The 21,093-nt window shown below is 34.9% G+C and overlaps 1 protein-coding gene across 1 annotated transcript in view; it reads right to left on the bottom strand.

The window, feature by feature from the left end:
* Positions 1 to 1,206: 1,206 nt before the first annotated feature.
* DNAJC10 (DnaJ (Hsp40) homolog, subfamily C, member 10) overlaps positions 1,207 to 21,093 on the bottom strand; it is a 22,547-nt gene continuing 2,660 nt past the window's right edge. The window contains exons 3-22 of the mRNA XM_009705548.1: positions 19,821 to 19,871; positions 18,330 to 18,412; positions 18,011 to 18,142; positions 17,048 to 17,141; positions 16,738 to 16,815; positions 15,437 to 15,480; positions 14,921 to 15,058; positions 13,385 to 13,474; positions 12,517 to 12,630; positions 11,888 to 12,002; positions 9,998 to 10,125; positions 9,611 to 9,727; positions 8,255 to 8,356; positions 7,057 to 7,212; positions 5,551 to 5,684; positions 4,721 to 4,774; positions 4,182 to 4,329; positions 3,609 to 3,728; positions 2,289 to 2,405; positions 1,207 to 1,718 (exon numbers count right to left, since the gene is read on the bottom strand). Coding sequence (XP_009703850.1) covers positions 1,707 to 1,718; positions 2,289 to 2,405; positions 3,609 to 3,728; positions 4,182 to 4,329; positions 4,721 to 4,774; positions 5,551 to 5,684; positions 7,057 to 7,212; positions 8,255 to 8,356; positions 9,611 to 9,727; positions 9,998 to 10,125; positions 11,888 to 12,002; positions 12,517 to 12,630; positions 13,385 to 13,474; positions 14,921 to 15,058; positions 15,437 to 15,480; positions 16,738 to 16,815; positions 17,048 to 17,141; positions 18,011 to 18,142; positions 18,330 to 18,412; positions 19,821 to 19,871 — 2,027 coding nt within the window. The 3' untranslated portion in view covers positions 1,207 to 1,706. The remainder of the gene's footprint in view (positions 1,719 to 2,288; positions 2,406 to 3,608; positions 3,729 to 4,181; positions 4,330 to 4,720; positions 4,775 to 5,550; positions 5,685 to 7,056; positions 7,213 to 8,254; positions 8,357 to 9,610; positions 9,728 to 9,997; positions 10,126 to 11,887; positions 12,003 to 12,516; positions 12,631 to 13,384; positions 13,475 to 14,920; positions 15,059 to 15,436; positions 15,481 to 16,737; positions 16,816 to 17,047; positions 17,142 to 18,010; positions 18,143 to 18,329; positions 18,413 to 19,820; positions 19,872 to 21,093) is intronic.

Here is a 21,093-nt window from a genome sequence, read left to right as displayed (position 1 = left end):
GAGAAGCACTTTTTTTTTTTGGTCTACTAGTCTGTTCCTGTTAGCAGAAATAAGACAGAAACCGTACCATAACAGGAATAAAGAAGACGCTGTACAAATGCCTATACTAAGTTATTTTTTATTAGATTTTTAACAGTAGGATCATAGAGTATGTAACCGTGACCTCATTCTCCAGAAAGAAGGTGGGAACTGAAGTTACAGTTAAACATACATGCAAAAACTAATACAAACTCTGTTTTGGTCAAAGTCACAAAATGCCAAAATTTTCATTTTTGATTGTGATGGAGTTTGAAGTTTGATTTGGATGTGGGAAGGTCTACTTCGTTAAAAAATAAGATAAAGTACATTCTCTTCTTTCTCAGATTAATATACTGCAAAGCAATAGAGGCAACCCTGAACATAGGGGAAGAAGCACTTGAATGTCTCAAAGCTACCAGAATCTCTTCCCTTTATTTCTTGCTGCCTTCTTTATACAATAAATTACTTGTAGATAACAACGTATTTACAAATTTATAATACTCACTCTACAGTGACTAGTCATGCCAAATCTAAATACATGGAGATCAGGGAGAAAAGTCCATCTGACAAGTTCTCAGCAGCATTTTATTGAAAACACGAAATATTTCAATGTTGAACTTCTAAATGCAGCAGACATTTTGTTGTCTTCTGTAATTTTTCTTGTCTCTTGAGAAGATATGAAAAAAAATATTACTCTAAAGAGTGGGAATTCTACTAAGATGTATGAGGAGACATTGCAATGTACAGTGTTCAGTATTAAATTAAAAAAGGCACTTGCTATCCTGCTTGCCTAAAGATTATATAAAAAACAACAAACTCCCAAAACACGTCTGCAGAGGAAGGAAAAGTGGTAATACCAAAAGAGGTTAAATATGTCCACAGAATACATTCATATTTAAAAAGACAGTAATAAAGTTACAACCTAATAACTTAAGCAGATGCTTCTATGGCATAACTTAAATTTTGAAAGTCAATAAAATGTAGAGTTTGAAGTCCTTTTTTTTTTTTTCCCCCTTTATTTAAAAAAGAAAAAAAACCCAAACAAAACAACTAAAGGAGCTCTTCAAAGTTCTGTTCATCCAGGTACCACTACCAGTGCCATAATGTAGTAATCCACTCAAGGGCAGGAGCAATGTAATTCAATAAACCTATCCTGCTACCAGTTCTTGATTTTATTTCTTAACAATAGACTGGACAGTAATGCAACCCCAAGCAGAAAAATCATCAGGTAAAACTGTTTGTCTTTCAAATAGACAATCCCTCATTGTGTTTCTGCATTGCAGAGTGGTTTGAGTGCATATTCAGCCATAGGCTGAGTGCCACATTCAAAAAGTGTTTGAAAAGAGACAGAAAAAGATATAAGGAACTAGTAAATGGGTAGGCAAAAGTGATACAGTCCACATTTCTGGTCAACTTCAATGTTTGACTAGGAAGAAGGTAGTTGGTATATCAGAAGAGGGACACACAGAATTTGTTTGCAGATATGATGAATGCCTCCATGAAACCCAAAATGCTTTCATCTCCCCACCGCTTCACAGAAGTCATACAGTCACATATGTCCGTGAACTCAAACTCATTTTAATCTCTTTTGTCCTGTCATGAATGTAATCAGCCTTATCTTTTCCTCATGGTGTCTTCTATATTCACAGTTGCAGAATATTTTGAATCATATCTACCTCCAGTACCACTCAGAGTTCATCCTAGCAACATGAAAATAAACAGTTAAGTTATTCTGAAAGTAGAAATAAAGATCAAGATTATTGAGGTTTTTTCTGTGATTTTAAATTTCTCTGCAGTACTAGTTTTTCAACTGAACAAATGTTTCCTAAATATAATTCAGGGTACTTCTTAACAGCTGTGTATTAGTATGTCCTTTCTGAGTTAAAAATCTCAATCCCAATCTAGCACTAATCAGCCTCTGTAATTTGGTGCCTACTTGCTAAATCTAGTCTAAGGATTACACTTAAGGATACAGTGCAGCTCAATCATCTGTCTTTAACACAGCTGTCCCATGGATATCTATAAATTCTGCTAACTCTTGCCATAACTGATGTTGCAACTGCAGTGTTCTCCGCTACATGTGGACATGGAGAACAGGGTTTGAATAAATCATAGTAACCAAAACAAGACTGGAAGTAAAACATACCTGGTACTATTTGAAGATACAGCATTTAATCCTTCACGGACAAAGCAAATACTAACATCATTTTAAACGCCTATTCTTTACAATATAAGTCTTCTGCACAAGGCTCCACAATAAGTATTCTTACCTTATTTCTAGATTTTTTTCTTTTTCCTTTATTTTCAATTGCTTCTAATTTTTCATTCAGAAGATCAGCAATACCTTTTGCATCTCTGCTGTCTATGTATTCCCCAAGGACGTTTTTCTTAAAAAAAAAAAAAAATTGTGTAACATATTACACATGCTCTACACTGAATAAAGACTCTGCTTACTTTCAGATAAAATTCAAGAGGAACGCAGGGAGGAAGACAATGACTCTGGTAAGTTGATTTATGATGCATAGATATATTTTTGTCTCCGTTTAAACAATGCTAATTGTCTCTATAGTAAGAGCCACTTTTAGCTGCTAGTTTTCAAAACTACAAAATTTTGTCTGGATCCGTAAAGAAGCCTGAAACAGTTACAGTTTTCTCACATTCATTCAGCTAAGTATTTAATGTAGACAGCCATTACAAAGTCTGCCACTTCCTAAATCTGTCAGTGTGGGTCACCACTTTTGAGACCTGAAAAGCCATTACTCTTTACCACAGAAAAGTCTCATTGAATTTGATGGGATTGTGCGAGGAAGGATTTCTAGAACTTCCCATAAGAGATTCAGTTAAAAAAAAAAAGGAAAGTTCAATTAAAAGAATTGTCTTAACTATTGGAATGCATTGAACACTTTCTCTTCAGTATTAATACATTTTAAAAGATTGCTATAATATTCTTGAAATTTAATCGTTTTACGAGAATAAAGGCAGTTTCCTAGAACTATCTGGCTACTTTAATTTTTTAATTTATTACTACTAATCTGTGAGTAGGAAATACTGATCTCAGCGAGTCACACTGATAACTGAAATGGTTTGATAAGGTTTGTTTTTGAGACAGAACACGACTAAATATTTTTTATCAATTTTCTATCTTAAAATACATTATTTAAGTCAAAATTATAATGAAATGTTGTGATTACATTGAAATAATATTTCTCTTCAGCCAAAATGAAGTTGTCCACATCTCATTTAGAGAGAGACTTTGCCGGCTTTTGGGTAGCTGGTGGTAGAACTGGTCAGGGTTGAAAAACATTTTGTCACGTGAGACTACTGCAAAATTAAACCCTGGTTCTGGTTAAGCCCACATTTTAGATACTGTTCTATTAATTTACAATTTATTATTATTCAATAACACATTATTACTGTGTCATTGTCCTATTATTTTAAGTATTACTGAAATTGATTATGATTTTATCTCCAGAATATTTAAATAATGCACTTCAATATGTTACAGAAATAGTATCTTAAGTCTTAATGTGAAATGAAATACACCTACTAACAGTACCCGCTCACCAGCGTACACAAAGGAGACACTTTACCTTTGTTCCTTGGTAGGGGTAAAACTTAACAGTAGGGTAGGCTCTGATATCAGCAGTTTGACAGGTCTGAGCATACGCCTGACAGTCTACTTTTCCAGCTTTTACTCTTCCTTTAACAGTCTAAAAAGAAATGTTTATTAGAAACAAATTTAAAGTTTCCATGGGTGACTGTAAGTAAATAACTTGAATAAGCCAGCAGTGCAGCTAAAAGTAAATGAAAAATATTGCTCAAATCTTTTAAATATCTCAGAGTAGTTGCTTGCCTGCTTCTCAGATTGTTAACCTTGTATCAGAAGTCACTACATGTTCAGTGGAGTACTTCTATTTGAATTCAGGGCAAACCAGGTCACAGTTCCAAAGGTCACTCCATCATAAGCTGAAATCTGTCTCAAAAGAGAGTCTGTGCAAGAGACAATACCCACTGGCAAGTGGGACTTGGAAGTGTGGACTTTCAATGAGGAGGCGGTTCCTTGGGGTATGTGATTTCTGGATGATTGCTAAGAATAAAGTGCTGATGAATTATATTTTAACCATTACAAGTATAACAATCCGCTAATACGGTTAAAAACCTACCCTTGCAAGGATCTCAAATTCAGGAGCAAAATTTTGGCAAGGTCCACACCAAGGAGCATAAAAATCAATGACCCAGTGATCTTTTCCATTCAGAACTTTTTCTGTGAAACTCTGAGGAGTCAGGTCTATAGATACTTGTGGTAAATATCTATGGAAAGGAAGAATAACATTCATAATCCATTCAAAACTTTAAACATATCCAAATACATTTAAGCACAAGAAAAATTTCTGAAATAATAATATTAGTAGTCTGGAAATCCCTACTTTACACTTTGTACTATAAGAGAATCACTTCTAAGAAGTGGTAGACAAAATAATACAATGGTCTTCAGAAAATAGGTGGAAAGTAAGGAGTATGCTATTTCTCCACATTTTAAAAGCTTGACTTAAAAGATGTGGAAACTTTAACATCTTAAATTAAGCAATACATGTACCTGAGTGTTTCTAATTCTTGATTTACATAGCATTTAAATATTAATTTCTCCTAGCAAGCAAACTACATAAGTGGCTTGTGAACAAAGTTTAATGCAGTAACTTACCCCAATGCCCAGCCTCTCAGTGAATATGAATCTCTGTGCCATCCATTGTAGCTACTATAAAAAGATTAAAAAGAAAACAAAAATCCCGTTGCACAGTAGTTTGAATTACGTTTGAGTAAAACACTCTGTAGAGTGGAGATAATGAAATAATGAACTTAAAAGCATATGTTTTAGGATATGTTTCTACCTTGCCTTCGAATCTGAATAAATAAAAATCTCATTAGTACAAATCAAGGATACAGAATTAAGGACTATGCATGTGCTTCCTGAAATCCCTGGATCTTTGAAAGGTACTGTGAAATGGAGGGGACAGGCTGTTTGGATTTGGCCAGATTTTACTTCCCATAGATTTTTTGTTTGTTTGTTTTGTTAATGATTAATGTTTCCACACTAATGATACAATGAATGAGATGACTAGATATATGATGGACCATTTTTGCAATGATGCTAACAGACTTTTGGCAGGGAGGATGATCAGATGGCTATGTCACTCTGCTCTCTAAAGATAAAGCTGCAATCAATTAGGCCTAGTAATATTTTTACATTACATGCTTTAAATCATCTACCTTAACAGGCATTTAAAGAAAATTTGCAATCAATAAAGAAACAAAATTTAAGATTCCTGAGGCAGTCTCAGTTCAAATTACCGAAACGAAGAGGCAAAATAAAATGACACTAGTTTGAAGTAACAAAGTCGGTAACATCTAGGACAGTAATATCATAACAGCCTATTTTAATAGACATGATAAACCTTTTCTACACAACAGAAGATGTATGTTCATCTTGTTCCACATCATCTAACATTTCCCAAACTGAAGTAAACTACTTACTAATATTGATGAGCTATGTTTGATTTTTGAGGAAAGAGTCTGATTTCAGGATATCCCCGAACACTTTCTTGGTGACAGAAAGAATAATATTTTTGACAATCCACACTGCCTACACTGATTAATCCATTTAACATCTGAAAAAAGGAAGAAAAGCTACAATCAAATATGCTAATCAATACTACTACAATTTCAGTAATACTTCAGAATTTAAGTCTTAATCACTTAGTTGGGAAAAAAAAAAAACAACAAACAACAAACCAAGCCAGGTTATCACAAGGCTTTCTTCTTTCCTGTAAATGGGTCCCTGGTATCTCATGACAGCCAGCCACCCAGGTGCATTCCCATCATGATCATGTATGTTAGTATAAGCTGCATGCACATGGCTCATGAGGCACATATTGCTCAAAGGTACATATGAGTGGGATTATTTAGTATGAGGACTACCATAATACCACGTTTCATATCATAGGCTCAGTAATTATGACAGATCCTGGTACAGTGCAGCTGTGCTATTGGTTGCACAGTTGGCCTCTGTCTTGAACACACTGTATTTGCTGCAAAGGCCCAAACCACCTGGCATGGGCAGGGAAGCTGATGGTTACTGAATGTATACTATAGAGCTACTAATACTTCACAGACATTTGACCAGAATATAGAATCCTGACTAGAACTTCTAATCTAGGTGAGTTCTAAATGTCTGAAAGTCATGGACTTGTTTCCAAAGCCCTATTTTTTTTTGCCTGATGTTTCTAGTTCAAATTCCTGGAAATATGTCCAGGAAAACCTAGGTGGTTGTCAGTAAAGTAGTATCACCTTTGCAAATGACAGAACACTGTTATGACCTTGCAAAACAAAAACACCCTCCCCAATCCCAACACTTCCATACTGAAGTATGTGTAATTCAGCTAACTGACAATCAGCCTTGAAGTGTATGGTATTTAAACATTTATTTACTCTCAGTGAAGAAAACAAGATCTCAGGAAAAAAAAAAATCTTCCTAATATTGGAAATAATTAATATGGATAAGATTTAATTCCTTTAATCTGAAATTCAAGTCAGAGGTTTCACCAAGGTCTAAGTGCTATCTTAAAGATGACTAATGATCATAAAGAATACTGAGAATAAAAGTGGCAAATTATTTCAACCAATTCTTATCTAATGTATGGACAAATCTTTTTTTCATATTTTGCTTTAAACAAATGCAGAGCTGTTGTCTATATAAAGTACTAGGCATCAAGGAAGGTTAGTTACTCTAAAGTTTCTGAGATCTTGGAAAACATATTTGTATCAACCAGAAAAACGGGATTACAGTATCAGTGTACTGAACGTTTAAAAAAAAAAAACAACCCAGAGATAAATTTTGGATTTGAAGCAACATAAAACTGTCAGGTAGTTATTAATCACTAGACTTTCCCAGCTGACAAATCTCTAAGACAGCAGTTATACCATCTCAATAATACCATGGAAGAGAACAGAAAAGCAGAAAAATGTTTGCACGTCATTTACCCTGGCCATTTTTTTCCATTCTGGCATTAAAGCCTGACAAGGTCCACACCATGGAGCGTAAAAGTCAACCATCCAGATTTCCTCTTGTTTTCTTCTCTGAACTAATTCAACAAATGTCTCTGGTGTTAGGGAGACCACCGATGGATTCCTAAGATCCTAAAGTAAAGATAGTTCATAGACATATACTTTGCAACAATAAGTTATCCCATATCTAGTGCCATCACATACAAACAGACTGTACCAAATCTGAGAATGTCCCTCTTTTATTGAAATGTGCTTGCTGCTGTGGTAGGGAAGACTCCATACCACTGAAAGGCATGGAAGCATCAAAAGTCGTTCCTTCAGCATAACAATCATATGCCTGATTTGCTGAGAAAAGCTATCAAAAAAAAATACAGCCAGGCTGCAAAAGGGAGGTCTTCTGCCTCTTCTCCATAAAGGGAGGCAACAGCCAGCTTACCTGGCAAGAACAGGTATTATGAGACACTGCCAGCTATTTAGGCTGGGGTGCAGAAGAATACATATGGTGCGCTAGGGGTCTCTGAATATCAACTGAAAAAGACCTGTTCCTGCATCTGTCCTCTTAAACCTGCTTTTTCTGGGCTACCTGGAGAGAATGAACAGTCTCTTCAAAGAGTGGAAAACAGCCTGTGGATCTAGCAGTGGGAGAACCTGAATGCTGGAGGATAGATGGGTACCAGAACTCTGGCAGCAACAACAGTAAGTACCAATGATTTGCAGTTCTGTGAGCTAAGAAAGTTCAAGAATCAGTTGAGAAGCAGGGAGAGCAGCAAGCTAATTGACAAAAATGTGAACCTCCTCCTATGTCAAGGTGTGTATGTGAGGCATTTTCACCTTAATATTACAGCACTTTATACTTTTAATTCCTTTATCCTCTCTCTGAGATAGAAATCATTACTACTACTTCGCGGATGGGAAAGGATCTTAAAAGTTATTCGCTAATGATCTCAAAGAAATTACTTGAAAGAGTAGGGAAATCAATCCATTAGGTGTCAAGTCCCAGACTGACAGTTGCTGGATCACTTTTCTTGCCCAAGGCTTTTTCACTCTTTATCTTACTAGTCTAATTAATTAACACAAACCAAAACAAACAACTTAGAATCTTCCAACTAAAGAACGTGTTTGCGGGTGAGCTGCATAAAAAGCACGACTGCAACAAGGATTATCATTTACCTACCTCTATAAACTCCAAGATCTGCTCAGCAGAGTGATGTCCTTCATATTCATGAACATCAGACTGATTGAACACAACTGTTGTTGGATAAGCTCGAATGTTATGCTAACAAAACAGACAATAAGAAATTGCAAGGAATGATTAGGTTTCTTGTACTTTAACTGCCATTGGTATTGGTGGCTCACAGCTGCTAATCTGTCCAGTTGGTACAGTACAACTACTCAGACTTACATGCAGATGGGAGTTTGAAACCATTACAAATCGGTACAGAAAAGATGCCAATTGTATTCAGAGAAGGCTAGTTTGTTCTGAATTTAAAAACTAGCCACTAGTTCTTTTGTCATGCTCTACAAATACAGGAATTCATCCACAGGCCTTCTAAGCCTTAACTTTAAAGCTATTCCTAGTCTTCAGGTGGAAATGCTTGTACTGTATGAATAACTGTATTGTTTACTATTGAACACAGGAACTTCCATGATTTGAATTCTTCAGTCTGTAAACACATGTAAATAAAACTTTTAAAAGCCTGTCATTATTTGCTTATTTTTCATATGTTTTAAGACATTCACATTTTAAAGATAAACACTCTAATGTCAAAAGGTCTTGTGAGCAATAAAACGTGCAGTTGCAGGAAAGCTGTCAAAATGTTGTATTTTCTGGAATTCAGGAAAAGTAACGTCAATAATTTCTACCATGATAAATTAATTGAAGCAAAGGTTAAGCAAATTTAAACATGGAAAATTGGTCAAGAATTTTTTAAAAAATAATTTTTATTCCATTACTATATCTTTAAGTAAGTGTAAACTGCTAAGTGATAAACTTTCTTTTAATTTGAAATTGATCCTGCACTTAAGTGCTACAAAACAAAAACCAAAGTCAGTTAGGTTGAACTCCATTAGAAGTGCTTTTGCAGACATCTTCAAAAAGTGTTATGTCAATATAAAACTTGTATTTTTAAATGGTTTACTGTTTTTTATCCTCCTATGTGAAGCACAAAAAGAATGCATGTATGTATTTATATACATACTAGAAAAAGCTTTCTGGATCTGCTTTAATTTTTTTTTTCTCTTAAAAAAACCCAGGAATTATTAAATTCTGACACTTCCAGAGTCTTCCAATAACACTATGCAATCAGACCAAAGTGTGATCTGTATTTTGCATTCATATATTATCTGCAGTGGTTACATAGCTTGCTCCTTTGAAAAAAATTCTGATACAAGTGTCCTCTGTTCAGTTTACTACTCTTTAACAAAGTAATATTAAAGAATAACTATTGTCCGCCCCCATTCCTCTATCTCCAACTAGAAGAAAACATTATTCTTTGAAAGGAAATTTTTTTTTTTGGTTCCTGCAGCTTACCATGTTGCAAAGCCCTTCATGGACAGTACAGTCTAGCGTTCCAAATTTAAGCTGACCATAAAGATGTTTTGATGCTTTTCTCAGCTCTGGTAACAAAGCTCGACAAGGAGGACACCACTACAAAACAAAATGCAAGTAAGTGCAATTGCTTTTTCCAGTTGGCTCTCAGGAGACGTAAGCTGTTTGAGATCAATAATATGCTACTTTGACAACAGATTCCACTAAATACAAAACCCACACAGTGTAGGAACTAGTGCTGCCAAGGAATGAGAAACTACAATGCTATCTCATGATGCTGAAGGACACTTTCAAGATACTGCTAGTATTTTGTTACATAGTTAAATAACAGATTTTAGAAGAAGGGAAATGTAGATATTAAATATTTACCGGTGCAAAGAAATCCACAAGCCATGGTTCCTTCTCTTTGTCAGGAAAATTCTGAGGTCCCAGTGTGATAACATGAGAGTTGACACTTTCTTTGGCAAATGCAACAATGTCATATAAGATCTTCTTTCCTTCAGAGAGCAATGTAGAAAGGAAACTTTATCTTTCCCTGTGAGAGATCTCATTAAAAAACTTCAGTGATAGCAATAGGAGTCCTTCAGTTCCCTTGACGGATCTTTAAACATGGACTGCTTGAATAAATTACACAGGTACTGGCTTGCTTTTTCTCAGGAAGACACTCTTAAGCTGTCCAAACCTACACAGGTAAGACATACTCTAGGTGATAGTTGATATTTGGCTAAATATTAAACTGGATATTTACCCTATATTAGCCAAATAAGTGTTTTATCCAAGGCAAAACATGGTTTTGTCAAACAAAATCAGCGGCTTTTCTGTGACTGGACTATTGGCTGTTTTACCGTGTTAGTGTTTGTTGGAATTAAAAGGTTACTATTATTCTAGATACACTCGCCTTGGCAAAGTTATCGACACAGTAAAGACTTCAAGCAAAATAATTGATACTGATAAATCACAGCTTTTTAGGTGTAACTGAAGTTCCCGCTGACACAGCTGTAGCAGGCAAAGATCAAGTCTCTTCATACCCTTCATGTATGTATTTGTGTCTTGAAATGAACTGAGAATAAGAACTTCAGGGTAATTAAATATGAATGACTTATTGAGATTTAATACCGTTCTTGGACTTTAAACTGTTGAAGGGCTTCAACACAGCATATAAAAAGCCCAATTCCTGGGAGTATTATATTGTTCTAAATACTGAAGTGAGATGACTATTGGCAAACGTTCTAGATGCCATCTATTTTGTAAACAGTAAAGCAAACCATCTGGAAAAGAATGTATGTACTGTAGTCCAGTGTATTTCTCTTACACTATTTGTAACCTATGCCATTATAAAGACATCTAAAAATGCTGTATGTATATGAATCTTTCTAAGCTTCTCTGCACAAGTGGAAATTGCAAAGAGTATATAAGGCTTTTCCCAGCAGCAATCACTAGATGTATGGGATCATCTTTCCCCCTTAGATACGACTAATCTTTTCTAAGTGGTCAAAGACTTTTCTCCTTTCTTCTTTATGTTTATGTACTGAGGTTCTGACTTAATTCTAGTAAGCTGTTTCTAGTACTTCAGAGGCTGAAAAATGAGAACTTCCACAATTGCCTTGTGCTGCTTTCTGGATAAAGCTACACCTACTGCTGCAAGCTACAGTTTTGCTTCAGGCTCTGATCTTCTTCAACCAGCATTTTTGAATCCTTTCAGCAGTACACAGTAACATAGTTTCAACCTTTCCTGGAAGGAAACTGCTACTTTGGAAATGAAAGTCAGTGGTAAAATTCTCAATATAGATTTTTTTGGATGGAAGTCTACAAAACACAGAATTAGTTTTAGTGCCATATGAAATCAAATCCAAGTTTCTCAAGTTGGCAGCACTGTATAACTAGCATGTTAAGCCTCTAGGAAGGGTATGCCTTACAGCATTCTTTGGTTTATCCTACCCTAAGCAGAAGCTGTCCCGATCAGCTTCAGAGATTTCATTTGTATGTAATTATGTAAATGACATCGAAATAGACAGGATAGTAAAGACAAAATACAACTCTTGGCATCTGGTGATGGCTTACCCAGGAAAAAAAGAAAAAAACAAAAGGAAATGGTCAAGTTTGTGCAAGACTACAGTAAGGTCAGAGGAAAAATAGAAAATACTAGAACTGCAAAACTGTTCTTTAAGAAAGCAAGTGCAGTTTGCCAAAGACAGTGTCATCTCAAAGTGATTATGTAATGATTTTGTAATGATTTAAACTTGCCAAAGTTTCCCTTACCGTGATGAATTTCATAATCTCCCGTTCCTTTTCCTTTGAAGACTGCTAAACAAGGCTGATAGACATATAGTTTGTTGCAGATGGTTGGTGAGGAAAGACAGTCAAACTTGCCAACCTATTTAACAGACAGTGCCATTTTAATTAAGGCATCCTAATTTATATAGATTAACATATTTTGAAAGGCAGTAAGAGTTAGGAAAAAAAAAGGTAAAATATGGAAAAGTAGTAGCCTTTTTATAAACAACAGAGGTCTTAAGACAAACTATGACGTTCAAGGAAAACTACTAGCACAGCTATATTAGGTTGCTTGCTAAGTTTAAATTTAAAGGCCAAAATGGGGAATGAAACCTTAAAGAATCCTCTTTTTTTTCCCCACTCCAAATAAAATAGCAAGAAAGCAAAAAGACACCTAAAATAAACGTGACATTAAAATTCTTCCAGTCAATGCAACAATTTTTTAATATGTACATTTAAATTAAAAGCTTTACTACAGATTTACCACATGATAGTGTAACTCCTTCAGTACCAGAGGTGGCAGGTAGTAGTAATAGCTAATACTAATGAAATACATACTGACTTGTTCTCTGAATGTAAATAGTATTTAACACTAGATGAGTGAACAGTCTTACCTGAATATGTTCATCTTTAAGTAAAAATTTAAGTTTCTTAAATTCCTGTACATTGGATTTATCACTCTCCCCAAACTGGAAGAAAAGCAGCCATCGGTGATGAGCCAGACGGTCCTTTAAATGAAGAAAAAAAACCCCAAACTAAAAACACAGACAAAAAAATTATTCCCAACTACACTAACTTGTTAATTCCTCTTATGTTTTATAAAGGCAAATGCCCAATTATTCATCTGATCCCTGAGTGATCCCCTTCAGTCAAATTCTTTCATGTAGTCCTTCCACTAAACTTCCTTTTACTGCATCATAAGCAGGAAAGAGGAAAAAAAAAAATATCTGAAAACAAGCTGGCTATATGCTACCCTCTACACTTTCCGTTTCCATGTGCGTTTCCCATTGTAGATCAAGCTGCTAAACCCTACAAGTGTGAAAAGAGGTTTCCTCTTTTTTTTAATCCCAGACATAAGTAACTTTTATGACTTCTAATTTCAGTTCATACATAACTTACCACACGAACAAGTATTTCTTTCTTTCTTATATTACTGACAAAATACATTTAAAACAAAATTCTCTACAATGTAGTTGATTTAAAAAATAACTAGAAAATTACAGAGTTGCAGAGTGAGTTGCAATGGCAATTTCTGTGGTCTTCTATTTTCCTATTAAATGTACCTCCCCCTTTTGTTGTTTTGCTAAACAATAAAAATAAATGTAGACAAACAATCTTAAGTAATTTTGGCTACAGAGGGAAAAAAAAGTCAAATAAATACTAGGTTGTTGTGTCAACAGGATTTGAAAAATTAAAAAGTAATGATAAAAAATACAAAAATACATTATTTCAAGAAATCTTAACATATTTAAAAAAATTTACCTCTAATGATGCTGCAGAGATTATTTCAAAGTCCGGCAGATGCTGCATTACTTCCCGATATATTTCTCTGGCATCCAAGGAGTCAAGAAACTAGGAAGGAAAGTTAACTGCATTTATTATAAGGAATTACAAACATCAGCCTGACTGTTGATGATTAGTACTCAAAGTGTCAGGGAAATTATTCTGATTTGTTCCTTTCCATCAACTGAAGAGTACAGTTAGTAATATGTTATTTGAACAACTTATTTTTCATCTATATAATTTCACAAACATCACTCTAAGAATACTGCTTTTTAGCTTGTTTTCCTACAATATTAAACTCAAGATACCGTATTTTGTCAAAATGGGCTAAAAGTCTCAAAATTGAATTTCAGGCCAAATTTTACAATCAAGGCTACAAGATTTCCAATCTAGCCTTACAGCCTTCCTTAAGTGCACTGCACAGATATTTAAGTTTCAGTCATTTTTAAAATTTAGGAAGAAATATGAATCAGTAACTTCAAGCTGGTAAGTTACAAGGTTGAAAGCATGTAGGTTACAAATTTAATTTCCTCCTTTTAAAGATATAGATAACTGTAGTGACAATAAAGGAACAAGCTGTGCTTCAAACTGAGAAATGTCTCCTATCAATTAAGGAAATTAAAACTACCATACAAACGTAGGAGGAGGTTGCAATATTAGAATAGAGCTGAACATCATAATCTGTACCGACAGACATTGTAGGAGTACTTTTATACATGTCAGTACTCCATTCAGAGTAGCATTTTTTCAAACTTGTGATAGCTGGGGCATATTCCCTCTGGAATAAAATTGGGGGCACATGGCAAATAATAGAATCATAGAATCATTTAAGTTGGACAAAACCTTTAAGATCATTGAGTCCAACCGGAAAACCTAACGCTGCCAAGTCCACTACTAAACCATGTCCCTAAGTGCCACATCTACATGCCTTTTAGATACCTCCAGGGATGGTGACTCAACCACTTCCCTGGGCAGCCTGTTCCAATGCTTAGTAACTCTTTAAGTGAAGAAATTTTTCCTAATATCCAATGTAAACCTCCCCTGGTGTAACTTGAGGCTGTTTCCTCTTGAGCTATTTCTTGTTACTTGGGAGATGAGACTCCCAAGCTTGCCCAGGATAGCTGGGTAGCAGCTTTAGAACTAGCTCTTGCACCAGTCACAGAGCACATACCACCCCTGGACTCCCACAGCTGCTCAGGGAGGCTCCTGAGGAGGTAGCTAGGCAGAGCTACAGGCTGCTGCTATTGCAGCGTGCTCCTATCCACTCTCCCAGCATACCAGCAAACTGAGGACAACCTCCAGGGAACACCGCCTTAGAAGCCGGGAGGGATATAAACTCATACCAGGGCATACAAGTGGACAAAAGAGAGGAAGGAGAGAGAGAGGAAGGAGAGAAGAGAAAAAAAGCATCTTTTCAGTTATATACAATCAATCTGGAAATTGTTTATACATTCCTTTGTCATTGTCATCACCTTATTTTATCTAAATACAGAACGCTTGAGAAACAACTCGTACCAAAACACCTCCTTTCTCTTTGTTATTTATGGTGGCTCCAGGTGGAAAGTATGCTGTAGTACTAGATGAAATATCTAAATTATCACAAAGCTCGCCCTGGGTGCCACAGTCCATCCAGCCTACATTAACAAGACCTTCCTGTAATTAAAAAACAAACAAACAAAAAAAAAACAAAAACACAAACCAAAACCAAACACAAAACCAAAAGAGAGTTAATTTCAGGTTTAGAAATGCTTTTGAAAATCCCAACACAAGCAATTATACACAAGATTTAGAACACGAAAGGAAACCACACTGTAATTCACTAGTTAATATTCATTCATATTTTATAAAATTCTTTAAAAATTTAATGTTATTCCAATAGCTACCAAGTCAAAATATTTCACTCTTCTGAAAATTAATGGGTGAAATCTTGGTTCCACTAAACTCAGTGAGGGTTTTAGCTACAACTTGATGTTTTCACTTCTGCTGTTTTAAGTATAATAGGTAATGCTTTCAAAGTGAAATGCTGCTTACCAACATGCCAGCTAGCTTAAGGCGTGTTTGGTAACTCAAGCAATCTGCAAAATAAAAATGGTATATTTACAGACATAAAACTTCAAATTACTAATGCTCTAAACCTACTCTTGTTTAGAATTACCCCTTTCCTCCCCACAAAGGCGACCATTTCAAAAGGTATGCTTCCTGGCTATTCATCTGGTATTTCAGTGACTTGTAGTACCTAGTAATCAGCACTTGACGGTTGTCTAAGTTAAAAATAACACGAATAACATTCTCTTGCTTCACCAACACAGAATTCTCATTTTAAAAATTTTAATTTTTTATTTGCTATGCTACGACTGACCTTTAAAATTTCTTCTTAAGCAATGTTTGAAAAAAGAAACAAACCCAAGAGGTACCTACATACTGTCTTGGAATGAGATCTCAATTGAAAGATCAATTTTCTGTAATTCAAATAATAACTCACTATAATAAATACATCATATGCTCTAATTACCCATGCAGACTTTAAACAGTTACCTTCTGATGCAGATTTTTTTCTGAAATAAGAAGATGCATCAACCTCACTTTAATTGGGTTTAATTAAGCTGAAAACTTAATAACAAAAGGACTGCAACGTGAAATCAAGCTATTTACAAATGTAAATCCAAGACTGCAGCTCTGATTATTCAGTTCACAGAACAAAGATCTCTTCCTAAGACCAAGAAATCTTTATTTGTCAAAGGTGTAGTGTGCATTTACTTAGCTCTAGCAGCTAACCAAGCCAACTTTCTCATATACCTTTTCCAGTACTGTCACTGACTTTCTTGCGATCAAACAGCTACAAAAAAAAAAATGCAAATCTAAACTGTGTCATGACATCAGTGGTAAGAACCAATTACTATGTCCAAACCTAACTTAAGAGAAAATATTCAGCTAATTTTTGAGTATTGGTGGTTTAAAGGGAAGATACGTCCTTTCTTCTACTCAGCTATCATGACAAGCTGGTGCACACCTATGCAGTATCTGTCATTTGAACTTGAGCTGGAAACTGAAGTTAGAGGCCTTTTCTGTCAGTTCCCTTCCTGAGCGGTTACACTTCAGTGCTGCTTTAATGACTCACGTGACATTACAGAAGCACAATAGCATAATCCTTCTATTAATGTCCCTTTTGTCAAACTGCCTCTAAAATAGAGCTTAAATGACCCACAGTCCAAACACTGTGATCATCGAAGATGTTTTACTACTTTTTATTAGAAGCAAAAGGGATTATGCCACTATCAACAAAAGTACTTTTTTTCTGTTTGCCTTATTTGAAAAGTATTTAATACACCTACCCCCACGTTCAGCACAGAAGGTGATCAGCCAACCAACACCAGAAGCAAATGAAGTTTCAATGGCATTAACAAAGTTTCCTAAGAGTGAAACAATTTGCATCAGTTTGTGACTAGTTAAACGTGACTATGAAACAACAAGGTTTTATATTTGTATTAGCAAATTACAGTAAACTCAAAAAAACTTTAATCTCAAAAATAACACTTAGCAACAGTTGACAGATACAGATTAAGTTGTGTACATAGATTCTGCCATATTTTATACTGTAAAAGCAATTTCAAGAACACCCCAAGCAAAATATGTGAACATTACCTGCCCATAACTCAGTGACTGTGCTTGTAACATATTGCATGGCAAAGTTCTTTAAGCTCTCTTTTGACCTGTCTCCATAATATTTCACTGGTTGCTACAGAAGACAGAGAATAAAGTTTATAAAATTAAAAAAAAAAAGAATGAAAAAACACCCCAAAACCTACTGATTTTTTAAAACAGTACTTAGGCAACTGCGGGGACCCCTCCAAACCTCAGCTCTAACTGTTCCCTCCCTCCCATATTGGAATGTTTCGAATTCAACTTTTATTTAAATTTTGTGATGTGACTTCTTTCCAAGTCCAGCAACACAAGGATAATTTAGTCTTAGAAACACCAACCCCCAATGATTATATTGCTGTTTAAATAATAACTGCTTGCATCAGTCCATTTAGTGTATGCACAGTCTCCGTGTTCAACCTCTCAAATCTTATCATTGTCAAAACGTACTCAACTATTCAAGTGCAATTTGTATGCCACCCCGGCACCACTACTTAACAAGCAGCTATAAAGTGTGACATACGTAAGGCAGCTACCGTGGAGGAAATCTTGTGGAAGGAATTTCCAAGTTTCTTTAGCTACATGGTCATATTTTTTAGACTGAAAACCACAGACTATTCCTTGTATTTGAAAAGTCCATTACAATACTGTAAGAGAAACTGTTCAAGTAGACTTGCTGCTTCGCTACAGCACCACTACCAACAGTATCTTCCCAAATCAAAAGTGATACGTTGCAAGGTAAAATGATTCAAAAAAAACCCACTGTATAAATCAGGTATCTATTTTTGAAGTTAACTTTCTCAATTGATTTAACGAAGGTGAAGGAAGCAAAAAAGTGATTTATTAAATGGAAGTAATACATTAAAAGAAAGATCTTTATATAAAGAGCTATGGTTGAACAAGTATTAAAGAAATACTCTTCCAGATTTCAATCTTTCTAAAAACGCTTGAAGCTTTATCACTCACCATTCCAGTTTTGAAAATATACAGACTGGGATAACTGTTAATCCCTTTAATTCGACAAAGCATTCTATTATCTCCACAGTTGACAGCTCCAATGCGTATTACTCCATCCATCTCCTTAGCAAACTCCCTCCACTAGAAAAAACGAGAAGAAAAAGAAGGGTATTTTCCTATAAAGATATAATGAAAAACCAGCACGTTTTATTCCTGGCACCTTGAATTGTTGTCTTTGGTTTCACCTTCAGTGTAAAAACCTACTTCGTTAAGTTTCATGCTGTTAAAACCAATGAATTTTCAGAGTTAATTTGCTTGTTATACGTACCGTAGGTGCTAACTCATGGCAGTGGGAGCATCGAGGAGAATAAAAATTCACAAACCATAGTTCTCCTGAGTTAACAGCAGCATCTAGATGGACAGAAGAAAACTGTAAGTAATGCACATCTACAATGCAGTTATATCTAGAATGTACATCTTTACTATATTGTTTTCCACAAAAGCTGAATTAAGTATTTATATGACAGATGAAGTTAGTAACAGTAACTCAGGATAAAGATTGCACTTCACTTGCATGTACTTCCTGTTGCAGGCAAGTGCACAAAAATCGTATTTCAGAATACATCAGCACTCTGATTTTCAACACCTGTTCTATTAATTAAAAATAAATGTACTCTCTACAGATTAACCTAACTGGAATTTGTGATAGTGTAAGTCTGGTTACCTTAAAAACAAAATACAAGTTCTAAAAGATTTTTACCCACTAGAGTTTTCCATTTCCTTGTATCACTTTATATATTTCCACCAGGCAATCTTTTTATGTAGAATCCCTGTCTAATAGGTGAAAATGCAATTTAAAAATCCAAGTTAATATAATTACTAGAAAAGTCAGGGGAAACATAAATACTCTTGCTTATAAAAGAAACCAACAGTAACAAAATATACACACACAGAAGTTACCAGCTTGAATTACATGGCTTTCAGCCTCTCCATTTTTGGACATAATTTTTATAATTAATTTTCATAATTAATTTTCTAACTTATATTTGCCTACATTAAAATATCCTCACAAATGAGACAACTAAGGAATGTGTAGGTTCTGCAAATCAATTAACCAAAGCAAGACCATGATCTCATGGAGAGCATCATGAGGTTCTGCTATTATAAGAGTTTACAAAACTGGTTCAGCATGTAGATCCAGTCCGTATGAAGGAAACTGTACTCTAAAAGGAGATGAAAAATCACACAAAGTCCAGTATTTTTTGCCTCTAGTCTCTTTTAGTTCTAAAGATCTTAGCTATAATTTTAAAAGGAAAAAAAGAAGTGGATGATATCCTCACTGAAAGCATTATCTTTCCAGACCTTGTTTTACTTAGCTGCGTTTTTAGTATCCGATAACATTTTCTGGTTTTGAACCTCTTGTGCAAGGCACAATTGACTGGATTTCACAGAAAAAAATTAATAGAAATATAGTAGAAAAATTCTATCAAATGCATTTTTAGACAAGAGACCGATAAAATAGTAATGTTAAATTAGGAGAAATAAAATTTTAATTAGAATAATTTCCTCTTACAGATCTCACAAAATATCTTTCAAAGTTAATCTAAACTGTTTATTGATATTGATCTATTTGCTAACTACTGTTTACCAGGAAGCATTAAGGGTTTTTGTTTGTTTGTTTGTTTTCTCATCTGAAGATGATTTTCTGACAGTTTTTTGTATAGATATGTAATAGAAGTCTATAGATATACAGCTCAGAATGTAAAAACTGTTACTTTGAGTTGCCATGTTGTCAAACAGATAGCTATTTAAAACTTACCAAATTCTCCTCTATCCAATGTTATAATTTCAGGATCATCATCATAAATACCTATTAAAAAACCCAAAAATTGCTTTTTATTTTTGCCATCTTTAAAATGAAGTAACAAACTTATTCACAAGACAGAAAACAGAAGACAGTACACTTAAGTTGAAATAGTAAACTGGCAAAGATAGTTTTTACAACAAAGCTGTGTTTTTTTACTAATATGTAACCTTAGTTTAATCTCTTGCTAACTCCCACACCCTCACGCTACAAAAGCCACCATCAGAACAGAACAGAACAGAACGGTTCTTCTGGTGTTTTAGTAGACCAGCCACGGAGTGAGCAGTGAACTTGAACTACCACTGTTACAGCAAGAGTATTTAGAAATAATCAACCAGTTGTCAGATTACAATTCAAGAAGCTTCAGCTCTCAGAGAGAGCGCTATATGTAATATCTGGAAGCTTTCACTTCTCTCAGCCTCTAGTTATCTAAACTATTTAGATCACAAAGGTGTTTCAGCCACAAGTTTTTCCACTAACAGAATGCGTGAACGCAGTGGAGTAATGTGGACAGAATACAGGTAGGGAAGACAGCTTTTCTAAAAAGCTAACATGTCCTACCTAGAAGGTCACTACAAAACTTCACAACTTCAAGTATGCAAGAAAAGCAGTGCAGAGGTACCAAAAAATACTATTAGACAGCATTATGTTATGCCACTATGGCTACAGACCTTTTATAGTACCTAACATGGTGAGATGTCATTTCACCTGAGGTATACAAGGATTAAATGCAAATAAATGATGAAAGAAATTAATTTCTATGGGTGACAAGGTACTTTTTATATTACTATCCATTTATATATAATGTAATATAATACATACACTCACCCATACATATATTAAAAATAATTATATTTTTTTATATATGTACACGTGTATAAAATATAAAAATATAGGTACTTTCCAAACAACTGGTTAAAAGACATTCAAGAACGTTGTTTCTCAATCAAGCAATGCAACCTCAGGCAGACAAAATTTCTTAAATGTGTTTCTCTGAAAAAGTTTTAGGATAGTTTCCATATTTTCCTGTGATAGTTGCACCTCTGGTTTATTCAATTTCAATTTGCACAGACATTAATTTTTTAGAGATTGGGACATATTAAATCAAACTACACCAGAAAAAAATCTTGCCAAGGTGAAGCTTCATTCCAGCTTTTTCCTTCATATCAATGAGCATGTTCCTCAGTTCCCTATTTTACCTTACTCCTACTACAGCAGCTCTGAGAAC

This window comes from Cariama cristata, unplaced genomic scaffold (assembly GCF_000690535.1).
Source record: "Cariama cristata isolate BGI_N322 unplaced genomic scaffold, ASM69053v1 scaffold2798, whole genome shotgun sequence".
Classification (NCBI taxonomy): Eukaryota; Metazoa; Chordata; class Aves; order Cariamiformes; family Cariamidae; genus Cariama; species Cariama cristata.
This window is presented reverse-complemented; position numbering and strand designations above follow the sequence as displayed.